The sequence below is a fragment of the Topomyia yanbarensis genome, unplaced genomic scaffold, assembly GCF_030247195.1.
Source record: "Topomyia yanbarensis strain Yona2022 unplaced genomic scaffold, ASM3024719v1 HiC_scaffold_38, whole genome shotgun sequence".
Lineage (NCBI taxonomy): Eukaryota > Metazoa > Arthropoda > Insecta > Diptera > Culicidae > Topomyia > Topomyia yanbarensis.
Window position 1 is genome coordinate 213,451 of NW_026683580.1, and position 14,427 is coordinate 227,877.

General features: G+C 42.3%; 2 protein-coding genes across 2 annotated transcripts; one reads left to right on the forward strand and one right to left on the reverse strand.

Annotated features, from left to right (window-relative positions):
• Positions 1-9,032: 9,032 nt before the first annotated feature.
• On the reverse strand, positions 9,033-9,830 carry LOC131695345 (uncharacterized). Its single transcript, XM_058983810.1, has one exon. It carries the CDS (start codon positions 9,828-9,830, stop codon positions 9,033-9,035), a length of 798 nt encoding a protein of 265 aa, XP_058839793.1.
• Positions 9,831-13,449: 3,619 nt separating this feature from the next.
• On the forward strand, positions 13,450-14,263 carry LOC131695346 (uncharacterized; the record flags this gene model as incomplete). The annotated part of the gene is made up of 1 exon (XM_058983811.1): positions 13,450-14,263. A coding segment is annotated over exon 1 (814 nt), but the record flags the coding sequence as incomplete, so codon positions are not given.
• Between the last annotated feature and the right edge of the window lie 164 nt (positions 14,264-14,427).

Below are 14,427 nucleotides of genomic sequence, written 5' to 3' on the forward strand. Positions count from 1 at the left end.
AGCACACGTACGTGTGTTCTGCTCTGTGGCTTACACACGTCTGGCTTTAAGAAAAACTGTGACACCCATATTTATAGGTTTTAGCATTAATGTTGATTCGCATTAAAAGTAATTTTTGAACTTTTTAAACAAGTTTTACATAGCAAACAAGGTATCAATAGCAAGCGTTGAACGTTTTCCTTTCGTTTTATGAAACAAAATTAGTAATTCCTTGAGTAGGAGAAAAGTTATTAGAGTTCAAAGTGTACGTAACGCATCCGTTTTGAAAATTTTGAAATGACACCCAGTATAGTAAAGAAAGACGTAAGTCCTACGTCAAAATATGAAACATATGAAAACCAATAGGCTCTTTACCCTAGGCAGCTACAATGCGCCGTAAACATGGATTAACAAGTTACAACGCACACGCATGCATAAAAATAAATATATTTTATTCAAACGCAACACTCTTAAGCAGCACACACCGTATTGAATTAAATCCAAACCACCCCGCCCACCCACTTTGCAAATCATTCTGTGACACCGTGCTGGTACCCGAAAAATCCGCACACGGCCACCGCTGCCGAAAATGCATAGCGTCTACCGCTTATTGTAGTGCCCAGACGCTGCAGCCATGATCTTACCCGTTCGACATAAGAACAAAAACTGATTCAAACGGGTACGCGTCACCTCTATTTATAAACTAACCGTATATGGTTTAGTCACATAGGTGCGAGTGTGTGCAAATGCCAACGTTACCGAAAATCGATAGCGCTTATTGCATCGCCCGGAGACGATGTTGTTCGTATGAGACAAGAGCAACAACTGATTTAAACGGACATGCGTCGCTTCTATTTATGACTTTTCGTCTTTCATTGAGTCACTAAGCTGCCCTCTTTTGACGGCTGTATCTGAGAAATCTGCCTCACGAATGGTAATTTTCCCGTTTTTCGTGAACTTTTTAATTTTACCAATTTCCAAAAGTCTACTTTTATTGGGGAGATATTAAATTATTACCAATATTTAAGTTAGGTGTTTCTGAATCGGTTGGTGTATGAATGATTAAAATCCATCTAGTAGTATCGGAGTTATAAGCGTGCAAACCTTACATAGTTTCGTTACATGGGAGATAGTTTAGATTTTAGAATGACATCTAGCCCCAGATAGTGGAGTAAGACATTTTTAATGTCAAAAGATGGGTGGGTAATGTCTGTCACATAACCAGAGCGTCGTGATTTCAATTCGAGACGTTAATTTAAATCTAATAATATTCAACAGAATCACGTTTGAATGGGAAATTTTCAAATAATTTTCTATGGTAATAATGGTGGTTCTGAAAAGAACCTTTGGTATCGGCGTTGGTGTTGATGGTGATGCGCTGGATCGTTGGATATTTTTGGCATGATAGTTACGTGCCTGGCGAACTGTTTTGTAGCCTCGAACAAAACGACAAGACTTGCTTCTTCGGGTACCATTACGGCTGAACTTTATAAACTTAGCTCGACTTTGAAATCCTGCACAATCTCACGAATCAGACACTAGTAGAGCCATTTTGTTTGCTACTAGCACGGAGCTGCACAAAAAAATCATATGCAGTTAGTTCACGGGGGCTGCCAAAAAGCTTGAATAGAAGCATGCGACTTCAACGTTTCTCTTAAACACATGCAACAACACATTCGTTTTGGTAATACTGATAATAACAGTAGAAAGGAATGGAAAATCAGTGCACGAAACGAGCGAGAGGATAATTTAAATTTTTGTTCCATGTGCAAGCTACTTCTTTCCACACAACGTATTATGTTGCTTGTTGAAAATTTGCTACACACCTTAAAATGAAAGTTTCAGTTTAACTCTCGCTAGAACACAATTGATTGGTCCTGAAAAGAACCGTTGCTTTTATTGTAATTTACGCCCACTCCCACAAACCGACCAAGTAGGCATCACTGGCTTCATTACGGCTGAGTTTTGTAAGCGTAGCTCGACTTTGAAGTAATACACAACCTTACGAACCAGACGCTGGAATGTTAGCCAGCGGATTAGTTGCTCCGTTGCCCTTTAGTTGGGGCGAAATACTAGCATGGCGATAGTTCCTGATCGGTAGTTGGTTGCGATGGGCCACCAGTAGCTGGGGCACTTTTGCGGACCGTAATCATCGCCAACTGCTTTCCTCCGGTGGACTGGCTGCTTGCTAGTGCTTGAACGAATACGAATGATGAGAAAAACCAACCGACCAATATTCATATATGAAAACACGAGAAAGCACTACTATCGCTCTCCCGCTCGTTTTCGTGCCATTCCTGTGCCTTTCCTTTCCGTTCGGCTACCAATACTAGCATAACCAAAACGAATACTCTGTCTTTCCATCGCCTTCAATCTAGTGGCCAGTGCTAGCAAACGTGCATGTTCAGTTTTTCAATAACAACATTCCAACAATATTTTCAAAGAATGTTGCAGATTTGAAAAGAAGGAAGGAGAAGATTTTCACAAATTTAAATTCTTTTGTCTTATTTGTTAGCGCTGATAAAGGCTATTTAGTTTTCTACTAGCAAGGAGCTGCACAAACAAATCGATTTATGCAGTTAATCAACGGAGGCTGCCAAAAAGTTCGAATAAAAGCATGCGACTAGTGTACTTTGCATGTTCTATATTTTATCAATACTAGAGAGGAACAATAAAATAATTCAAATTGTTATAGCGACATGCAATTGTGGCAACACTGGCCATGAGATGGTGGGGGAACACGCACATTCGTTTTAGTTATGATGGTAGTAGCAGCAGAAAGGAATGGAAAAGCAGTGCACGAAAACGAGCGAGAGAGGATAATTTAAATTCTCTTTCTTTCTTTCCACACATCGTATTTCTTATATAGCTTTCTGAAAATTATTTGTTATACACCATAAAATGTAAATTTCAGTTTAACTCTTATTACAACACAATTAATTGGTCCTGTAAAGAACCGTTTATTGTTTTATTGCGGGAGCATAATTCAGACGCACTCCCCGCGGACACGGTGAGCCACTTTAACTCTTATTAGAACACAGATTAGTTTCTCTGTTGCCCTTTAGTTGGGGCGAAATTCTTGCAGGGCGACAGTTCCTGATCGGGTTGCGATGAGTCACCAGTAGCTGGGGCACTTTTTCCGACCGTCGTCATCGCCAACTTCTTTCCTTCGGTGGACTGGCTGCTTGCTAGTGCTTGAACGAATACGAATGATGAGAAAAACCGACCGACCAATATTCATATATGAACACACGAGAAAGCACTACTATCGCTCTCTCGCTCGTTTTCGTGCCATTCCTGTGCCTTTCCTTTCCGCTCGGCTACCAATACTAGCATAACCAATACTAGCATAACCAAAACGAATATTCTGTCTTTCCATCGCCTTCAATCAGTGGCCAGTGCTAGCAAACTTGCATGTTCAGTTTTTCAATAACAACATTCCAACAATATTTTCAAAGAATGTTGCAGATTTGAAAAGAAGGAAGGAGAAGATTTTCACAAATTTAAAGTCTTTTGTCTTATTTGTTAGCTGATAAAGGCTATTTAGTTTGCTACTAGCAAGGAGCTGCACAAACAAATCGATTTATGCAGTTAATCAACGGAGGCTGCCAAAAAGTTCGAATAAAAGCATGCGACTAGTGTACTTTGCACGTTCTATATTGTATCAATACTAGAGAGGATCAATAAAATAATTCAAATTGTAATAGCGACATGCAATTGTGGCAACACTGGCCAAGAGATTGTGGGGGAACACGCACATTCGTTTTAGTTATGATGGTAGTAGCAGCAGAAAGGAACGGAAAAGCAGTGCACGAAAACGAGCGAGTGAGGATTATTTAAATTCTCTTTCTTTTTTTCCACACATCGTATTTCTTATATAGCTTTCTGAAAATTATTTGTTATGCACCATAAAATGTAAATTTCAGTTTAACTCTTATTACAACACAATTAATTGGTCCTGTAAAGAACCGTTTATTGGTTTATTGCGGGAGCATAATTCAGACGCACTCCCCGCGGACACGGTGAGCCAGAAAGCACTATTTTGCATCCTCGAACAAACCGACCAAGTATGCATCGTTGGCTTCTCGGGGCATCATTACGACTGAGCTTTGTAAGCGTAGCTCGATTTTGCAGTCCTGTACAATCTCACGACCCAGACGCTGGAACGATAGCCTACTCTGTTGCCCTTTAGTTGGGGCGAAATTCTTGCAGGGCGACAGTTCCTGATCGGGTTGCGATGAGTCACCAGTAGCTGGGGCACTTTTTCCGCTGTCGTCATCGCCAACTGCTTTCCTTCGGTGGACTGGCTGCTTGCTAGTGCTTGAACGAATACGAATGATGAGAAAAACCGACCGACAGATATTTATATAATCGCGCTAATATGCACTACTATCGCTTTCTCGCTCGTTCTCGTGCCGTGCATGAGCCTTTTCTTTCCGTCCGGCTTCTAATGGCCTAACCAAAGGAATATGCCGTCTTTCCCCCACCAACTGCTCTCGTCAAGCAACCCAATGAGAATAACCATAGGAACAAACATGTAGTGGACCTATATATAAACTTTTCATTATTTTATTGTTCGGTTGGTCTACCAAAGTGACGGCTCTGTGCGGGATGGGCTGAAAATTTTCACTTTTCCGAGTCGTTTTCGAAAGATTTTTCAAAACACATTTTTTTGTTATTAGTGCATGTTATACATACTTCAATTTTAATTTTAATACAGCATAGAGGAACATATTTGCAACAAATTGGCCTAAAAATCAAATCATTCTGTTTAGTATGATAAAAGTTATTAACGTTCAAAATCTGACGCGGCGCCGCAGCCGATATTTTGAAACGGGACCCCTATATTGAAACCTTAAATGTATTCTACATTAAAAGATGGGTGGGTAATGTCTGTCACATAACCGGAGCGTCGTGATTTCAATTCGAGACGTTAATTTAAATCTAATAATATTCAACAGAATCACGTTTGAATGGGAAATTTTCAAATAATTCTCTATGGTAATAATGGTGGTTCTGAAAAGAACCTTTGGTATCGGCGTTGGTGTTGATGGTGATGCGCTGGATCGTTGGATATTTTTGGCATGATAGTTACGTGCCTGGCGAACTGTTTTGTAGCCTCGAACAAAACGACAAGACTGGCTTCTTCGGGTACCATTACGGCTGAACTTTATAAGCTTAGCTCGACTTTGAAATCTTGCACAATCTCACGAATCAGACACTAGTAGGGCCATTTTGTTTGCTACTAGCACGGAGCTGCACAAAAAAACCATTTAATGCAGTTAGTTCACGGGGGCTGCCAAAAAGCTTGAATATAAGCATGCGACTTCAACGTTTCTCTTAAACACATGCAACAACACATTCGTTTTGGTAATACTGATAATAACAGTAGAAAGGAATGGAAAAGCAGTGCACGAAACGAGCGAGAGGATAATTTAAATTTTTGTTCCGTGTGCAAGCTACTTCTTTCCACACAACGTATTATGTTGCTTGTTGAAAATTTGCTACACACCTTAAAATGAAAGTTTCAGTTTAACTCTCACTAGAACACAATTGATTGGTCCTGAAAAGAACCGTTGCTTTTATTGTAATTTACGCCCACTCCCACAAACCGACCAAGTATTTATTTATTTATTTATTTATTTATTTATTTATCGCACGCATCAACAGGCCGCACTCGGCCCCAATGATGGAAACTTAAATTAATTACATTTAAAAAACTGCAGGAATCGCTTTCTTAAAGTTATCCGAGACAAATGAAAGTCGAACAGGTGCGACACACGATTGAAGAGGCGTTGTAGTCCCGTGATAGCGGCATTAGCTGTTTGAATAGTTCGTCGAAACGGCACTCTCAGAAGAACGTTTCCGCGTAACGTTCTGGACCTTGCTTGGATGTTGACTCGCTCTAATAAATCTGGAGAATCGATGCGTCCTGACAGAAGATCAGAGATGAATAAGGCTCTTGCAGTTTCTCTACGGCGCTGAAGGGTATCGAGCTGGATGAGTTGACACCGACTCTCGTAGCTTGGTAGACGAAAAGGATCGCGCCAAGGCAGGCGTCGAAGAGCATACCGTATAAATTTTCGTTGAACGCCTTCAATTCGATCGCTGCTGTTCATGTAATTCGGGTTCCAGACTGACGAACAATACTCCAGCGTGGAGCGCACTAAAGAGCAGTAGAGGCTTTTGAGACAATAAATGTCTGTGAAGGATTTAGCCGTACGGAAGATGAAGCCCAGGCTTCGCGATGCTTTACCAACAACATACGAAATGTGATTCTTAAATGTAAGTTTCGAATCTAACAGCACTCCAAGATCCTTAACGCAGCTCACCCGGGAAACAAGAGCTCCAGACAAGTTATATTCAAACTCAATGGGATCCTTTTTTCTGGAGAACGATATCACAGAACATTTCGCCGGATTCAGATTCATTCGGTTGTTTTCACACCATCTGCTGAAAGTGTCAAATTGCTGCTGCAAATAAAGTGCGTCCGTTCGGCTCTTAATTCTGTTGAAAATTTTCAGGTCATCTGCATACGACAACCGTGGCCCTTTCAGCTGATAGTTTACATCGTTGAAATAGAGAGTGAATATCAAAGGTCCGAGATGACTTCCTTGCGGAATTCCAGACGTTGCGGAGAATAGTTTGGAGTATGCATCACCTATGTTCACACTGAGTTGACGGCCAACGAGATAGGATTGGAACCATCGCAGGAGTGATCCACTGAAGCCAAGTTTTTCCAATTTAGCGATTGCGATATCGTGATTGATTTTGTCAAAAGCTGCAGATAAGTCAGTATATATAACATCAGTTTGTTGACTCGCATCGAACCCTTCGGACACAAAAGAGGTTAGAGATAGTAGATTCGTCGACGTCGATCGATTCGGCATGAATCCATGTTGGTCTTTAGAAATATATTCCTTACAGTGAAAAAACACTGACTCCGCCACGACTAACTCAAAGAGCTTGGAAATGGCACAGAGCGCAGAAATTCCTCTATAATTGTCAATGTTCCTCTTATCACCTTTTTTGTGGACAGGAAAGATGAAAGCTGCTTTCCACAATTGAGGAAAAATCGCGGTTGTCAGTGACATTTTGAATAGTTGACAGAGTGGTTCCACCAAACCAGATATACACTTTTTCAAAAACACAGCAGGGACACCATCTGGCCCGGGAGATGACGATGCTTTAAGCTTGGATGCTGCTGATACAATATCCGAGTGCTCTACACGAATCTCATTCACTGACCGTTCGAGTTGGGCCACGCCGCTAGCTGCAACGTCAATCTGCTGCGAGGACAATGTCTCACTGACGAACACACTCGCAAATTTAGAGGCGAACAATTTGCATATGGCTTGTGAATCATGACCAGCTTCGCCATTCAAAAACATTGCAGAAGGCAAGCCGGTTTCTTTCCGCTGGTCATTGACGTATCTCCAAAACGATTTAGGATCCGACTTAAGCTTACGTTGCATTTTTCGTTGATAGTTTGAAAAACAAAAACTGTTCAGTTTTTTAAAATCGTTATTGAGCCTTACATAATAAGCTCTCAGTGACAAGGTACGGCGTTTGGTAAACTTTCGTAATGCTGCTCTTTTCGCAGTTTTTAGCTGACGTAGCTCGGCTGTCTGCCAGGGGGATTGATCACTTCGTTGATTACACTTTGGGACATGACGATCGATAAGGTAGCTCATTACATGGCAGAACGTTTCAGCGGCGGAGTTCACATCATCCTTACTTAGCACAGAATCCCAGTTAATACTTTGTAAAATATTCAAAATGCTGCTATAGTCGGCCCGCTTATAATTGTAACACACGGTGGGCGCGTGGCTCGAAAACTTCATAGGCGGTACGTCCTGGAGTGTAAGATGAAGAGGCGGATGGTGGCGAACATACTTTACTAGCGGGGCGAGGGCGGTGGAAATATGCGGCGATTGATCTCTGGCATTAACGAAGCATAGATCTAAAATCCGGTCGTTCTCGTTCGTTGTGCTGTTAATCTGCAGAAGTGTAGCCGTGCTATAGCCATCCAGAAGAGTAAAGCTGCCAGGATGAAAAACTGATTCGTCTGGGTCGGGTTGTAGAAATCCGTTATGAATGGAACGCCACTTTATTGTAGAAAGGTTGAAATCGCCGAGGATCATGATTTCGTCAGTGGGTTGCGCCATCGCAACAACAGAAGTCAATGATTCAGAATGAGAATCAACTAGTGCTGAGTCGCGAATTTTATCGGGAGGGAAATAAACCACACATATATATAATGTTCGATTTCCCAATTTTATCGCTGCCCATACTTGTTCGATGCTGCTCCAAGCATCATTTGTTATATGTTGAATCCACGACGCTCAGCGAGCAAAACACCGCCTCCGGAGGATTTGTGGCTGTTGAGAGGACTCCGGTCACATCTGAGAACCTCGTAGTCAGAGCAAATCACCTGGCTGGAAAGGGTCTGCTCATTTAGCCATGTTTCTGTCAATGCGATAATGTCGTAACAGCAGTCCGAGGTAGCTAGGCGATAGGTATTTGCACAGGAATTCATGCCACCCACATTTTGATAGTATAAGTGGATGGGTGACGATTTTAGACACGAAAGGCTGACCGGCACTCCTTGATTCCGTCGTCTGGAATGCACACCGGGGCGACTGGAATGACTGCTAACAGCAGAAGGCGCGGGTGAACTGCATGAATTGGTAGCACCCGTGATGGAAGTTGGAGTGCTCCTCAGGAGGTTTCCAGCTGACGGCTGACATCGTTGACTTATTAATTGACAGTCGGAAGCATTCGAGCTAGAACAAGCAGTTCCATCAGGAAAAACGGTTGATTCATCAAAATTATTTTTAAAATACTTGCCAAAGAGGGCAATTTGGAAGTCCCCCTCTCCATTCCCAGACACAGGGCCGGGACGACTGAAGATACTGCTGACTGCGAGAGGCACGACTGTGCTGGGAGGATTGGGGGATTCCATATTGCTTTCTACGGTGCGTCCCGGTTGCCGTTGATCAACAGGCGAATTGTCGGTGCGTAGTCTAAAATAACTGCTATTTGCGATGGATTTATCCCAGTCGAGGTGTTTTCCGAAACCCCTGCTTCCCGTCATTAGTACGTTCTTGCCGAAAGTCGATGAACTCGCGGAAATACATCCCATCCGGCCAAGTTTCGGCATTGAGGGCCATTTCACGAAGTTTAGGATCAACACCAATTTTGAAAGAAATGAAATTAAGCCCGCTCAAATTTGCGTCTTTTTTCACTAACTTCTTCACTTCGACCGGATCGTCCGTTGAAAGGCACTCCTTAACCATAGCACCAACCTCGTCTTCAGAAACGGTGGTGGCAATTCGCGACAAATAAATCCAGCATTTACTAGTAGCGGGTGCAACAGTGATTGTGGGTACCTTTGCTACATCACCCTTTTTCTTGCCACACGTTAGGCTGGGGACATCGGATTTAGAAAGAGATTTATTATCCTCGGTCTCGCGAGCACGTTTGGCTCCAGCTCTATTTGGAACGGGCCATGATATGGGAGTTGCAGGCAGTGTCGTTGCGGATTCCACTGATTTTCTGGTTTTCTCCATTTCAGCCTTTAATGCTTCAAGCGCTGTTTTATGTGTGTCGGTCAACAAACGGAACGCTTCGCTCAATGCTGTAAAAGCTGCATTCACTGCGGAGGATTTCATCAAATCCACACAGCTGTCGCAGAGCCAGAATATATTCGCTGAGTCGTTAATCATGTCCAATTTTGGACGAGTGAGCGTTGAACACGATAGATGCATGATTCTGTCGCAGAATCCTTGGCATTTCAGCTGATTCAAAGTGGTTACCGGCTCGGAGCACTGCAGGCAGATCGAATCCATTGCGAATCGCCTACAGGTAGGCAACAGTAGCTACTTCGTGAATAAGCTTTCCCGATATGCATCCACGGTTTCACCACAAGGATTCTATCACTACCGACGACACTTTGGGAGAACAAAATGTTTGTCAATTGTCACCGCACGACCGAGAATCACAAATTATGAGTCAATTGATCAATAACTGCAGCTTAGGCGAGGGCACAAACTCTATTCTAGATGAAAAATCACTGAATATACACAAAAAAACGATCCAAAATACGCGAACAAAAATAAACAAACTGATTCACAACTGTGTTACCAGAAGAACTTGGCCTAACCAAAGGAATATGCCGTCTTTCCCCCACCAACTGCTCTCGTCAAGCAACCCAATGCGAATAACCATAGGAACAAACATGTAGTGGACCTATATATAAACTTTTCATTATTTTATTGTTCGGTTGGTCTACCAAAGTGACGGCTCTGTGCGGGATGGGCTGAAAATTTTCACTTTTCCGAGTCGTTTTCGAAAGATTTTTCAAAACACATTTTTTTGTTATTAGTGCATGTTATACATACTTCAAATTTTAATACAGCATAGAGGAACATATTTGCAACAAATTGGCCTAAAAATCAAATCATTCTGTTTAGTATGATAAAAGTTATTAACGTTCAAAATCTGACGCGGCGCCGCAGCCGATATTTTGAAACGGGACCCCTATATTGAAACCTTAAATGTATTCTACATTAAAACTGAACATGCAAGTTTGCTAGCACTGGCCACTAAATTGAAGGCGATGGAAAGACAGAGTATTCGTTTTGGTTATGCTAGTATTGGTAGCCGAACGGAAAGGAAAGGCACAGGAATGGCACGAAAACGAGCGGGAGAGCGATAGTAGTGCTTTCTCGTGTTTTCATATATGAATATTGGTCGGTTGGTTTTTCTCATCATTCGTATTCGTTCAAGCACTAGCAAGCAGCCAGTCCACCGGAGGAAAGCAGTTGGCGATGATTACGGTCCGCAAAAGTGCCCCAGCTACTGGTGGCCCATCGCAACCAACTACCGATCAGGAACTATCGCCATGCTAGTATTTCGCCCCAACTAAAGGGCAACGGAGCAACTAATCCGCTGGCTAACATTCCAGCGTCTGGTTCGTAAGGTTGTGTATTACTTCAAAGTCGAGCTACGCTTACAAAACTCAGCCGTAATGAAGCCAGTGATGCCTACTTGGTCGATTTGTGGGAGTGGGCGTAAATTACAATAAAAGCAACTGTTCTTTTCAGGACCAATCAATTGTGTTCTAGCGAGAGTTAAACTGAAACTTTCATTTTAAGGTGTGTAGCAAATTTTCAACAAGCAACATAATACGTTGTGTGGAAAGAAGTAGCTTGCACATGGAACAAAAATTTAAATTATCCTCTCGCTCGTTTCGTGCACTGATTTTCCATTCCTTTCTACTGTTATTATCAGTATTACCAAAACGAATGTGTTGTTGCATGTGTTTAAGAGAAACGTTGAAGTCGCATGCTTCTATTCAAGCTTTTTGGCAGCCCCCGTGAACTAACTGCATATGATTTTTTGTGCAGCTCCGTGCTAGTAGCAAACAAAATGGCTCTACTAGTGTCTGATTCGTGAGATTGTGCAGGATTTCAAAGTCGAGCTAAGTTTATAAAGTTCAGCCGTAATGGTACCCGAAGAAGCAAGTCTTGTCGTTTTGTTCGAGGCTACAAAACAGTTCGCCAGGCACGTAACTATCATGCCAAAAATATCCAACGATCCAGCGCATCACCATCAACACCAACGCCGATACCAAAGGTTCTTTTCAGAACCACCATTATTACCATAGAAAATTATTTGAAAATTTCCCATTCAAACGTGATTCTGTTGAATATTATTAGATTTAAATTAACGTCTCGAATTGAAATCACGACGCTCTGGTTATGTGACAGACATTACCCACCCATCTTTTTGACATTAAAAATGTCTTACTCCACTATCTGGGGCTAGGTGTCATTCTAAAATCTAAACTATCTCCCATGTAACGAAACTATGTAAGGTTTGCACGCTTATAACTCCGATATTACTAGATGGATTTTAATCATTCATACACCAACCGATTCAGAAACACCTAACTTAAATATTGATAATAATTTAATATCTCCCCAATAAAAATAGACTTTTGGAAATTGATAAAATTAAAAAGTTCACGAAAAACGGGAAAATTACCATTCGTGAGGCAGATTTCTCAGACACAGCCGTCATTAGAGGGCACCTTAGTCGCTCAATCACACACGAAAAGTCATAAATAGAAGCGACGCATGTCCGTTTAAATTGATTCGGTTTTCGTTCGTCGCGTGACGCAGTCGCTTTTCGTAGTAGCTTAGTAGTTCCACGTATATACTTTTTTAATGTAGAATACATTTAAGCTTTCAATATAGGGGTCCCGTTTCAAAATATCGGCTGCGGTGCCGCGTCAGATTTTGAACGTTAATAACTTTTATCATACTTAACAGAATGATTTGATTTTTAGGCCAATTTGTTGAAAATATGTTCCTCTATGCTGTATTAAAATTTGAAGTATGTATAACATGCACTAATAACAAAAAATTGTGTTTTTGAAAAATCTTTCGAAAACGACTCGGAAAAGTGAAAATTTTCAGCCCATCCCGCACAGAGCCGTCAAAATGGTGGACCAACCGAACAATAAAATAATGAAAAGTTTATATATAGGTCCACTACATGTTTGTTTTATGATTATTCGTATTGGGTTGCATGACGAAAGCAGTTGGTGGGGGAAAGACGGCATATTCCTTTGGTTAGGCCATTAGAAGCCGGACGGAAAGGAAAGGCTCATGCACGGCACGAGAACGAGCGAGAAAGCGATAGTAGTGCATATTAGCGCGATTATATAAATATCTGTCGGTCGGTTTTTCTCATCATTCGTATTCGTTCAAGCACTAGCATGCAGCCAGTCCACCGAAGGAAAGCAGTTGGCGATGACGACGGCGGAAAAAGTGCCCCAGCTACTGGTGACTCATCGCAACCCGATCAGGAACTGTCGCCCTGCAAGAATTTCCCCCCCTACTAAAGGGCAACAGAGTAGGCTATCGTTCCAGCGTCTGGGTCGTGAGATTGTGCAGGACTGCAAAATCGAGCCACGCTTACAAGGCTCAGTCGTAATGATGCCCTGAGAAGCCAACGATGCCTACTTGGTCGGTTTGTTCGAGGATGCAAAATAGTGCTTTGTGGCTCACCGTGTCCGCGGGGAGTGCGTCTGAATTATGCTCCCGCAATAAAACAATAAACGGTTCTTTACAGGACCAATTAATTGTGTTGTAATAAGAGTTAAACTGAAATTTACATTTTATGGTGTATAACAAATAATTTTCAGAAAGCTATATAAAATATACGATGTGTGGAAAGAAAGAAAGAGAATTTAAATTATCCTCTCTTGCTCGTTTTCGCGCATTGCTTTTCCTTTCCTTTCTGCTGCTACTATCATCATAACTAAAACGAATGTGCGTGTTCCCCCACCATCTCTTCGCCAGTGTTGCCACAATTGCATGTCGCTATTACAATTTGAATTATTTTATTGATCCTCTCTAGTATTTTCTTTCTTTTCGCGTATTTTCTCCCTCTCCGCAAATGGGTAAGCGGAAAAAACCGGCCCGCAGCCCAAAGCACGGTCATCGGAAATCGACCAATGCCACAATCAGCACAATAAAATCTGCAGATGTTACGGCCAGCACGCCGGGGCAACCAGCGAAGAAAGTTCGAGAGGATGATGAAACGTCAATACTCTCCGCCAACCATTACAGTATTCTGAGTGAAAATAATACAGCAGTAAATGTCAGCGATCTCAACGGCTTCGGGCAGGAGCAAGAGGAAGAGTATCCCCAAAACACCGTCGCCGTCAAATTACCCCCGCTAATCGTCAAATCGATTCCGCTCGAAAAACTACAGCAGGATCTCCATTCGAAAGGTGTCACGGCTCAGTTCAAGCTCACCAGAATCGGCATCAAGGTGATGCTGCAAACTAAGGACGAATTTACCAAAACTAAAGCACATCTAAAAGAACAAAACGCGCAGTTTTTCACCCATGACATGCCGTCGGAGAAGCCATTCAAGGCTGTCGTAAGAGGCCTACCGGTAATGCGCCCAGAAGACATCAAAGCCGAGCTAATGGAACGGTATAAGCTTCAACCGTTGGCAGTGTACGTCATTGCTAGGAAGCAGCCTGGAAATCACGTGTACAGAGACTGCCTGTACCTCGTACACTTTCGAAAGGGAACAGTGACACTAGGAGCCTTGAAAGCAATGAAAATCATCGGGAACGTCGTTATTTCGTGGGAACCTTATCGTGGTATCCACAAAGATGTCACGCAGTGTATGAAGTGTCTTCACTTCGGACATGGCACACGCAACTGCCACCTGGCCGCTAGATGCAACTATTGTGCAGGTGATCACGAATCATCGAATTGTCCCATCGAAGGGGCTGTAAAATATAAGTGCGCAAACTGTAGAAAACACCATCGCGCAACAGATCGAGCATGCAAATCACGAGAGGATTATAAACGTATTCGGAAGGAAGCGTCGACAAAAAACCAAGCCAACCATCGCCAA

Coding starts and splice junctions, on each gene's coding strand:
- LOC131695345 (XM_058983810.1), bottom strand. CDS start 9,830: ATGGATTCGATCTGCCTGCAGTGCTCCGAGCCGGTAACCACTTTGAAT.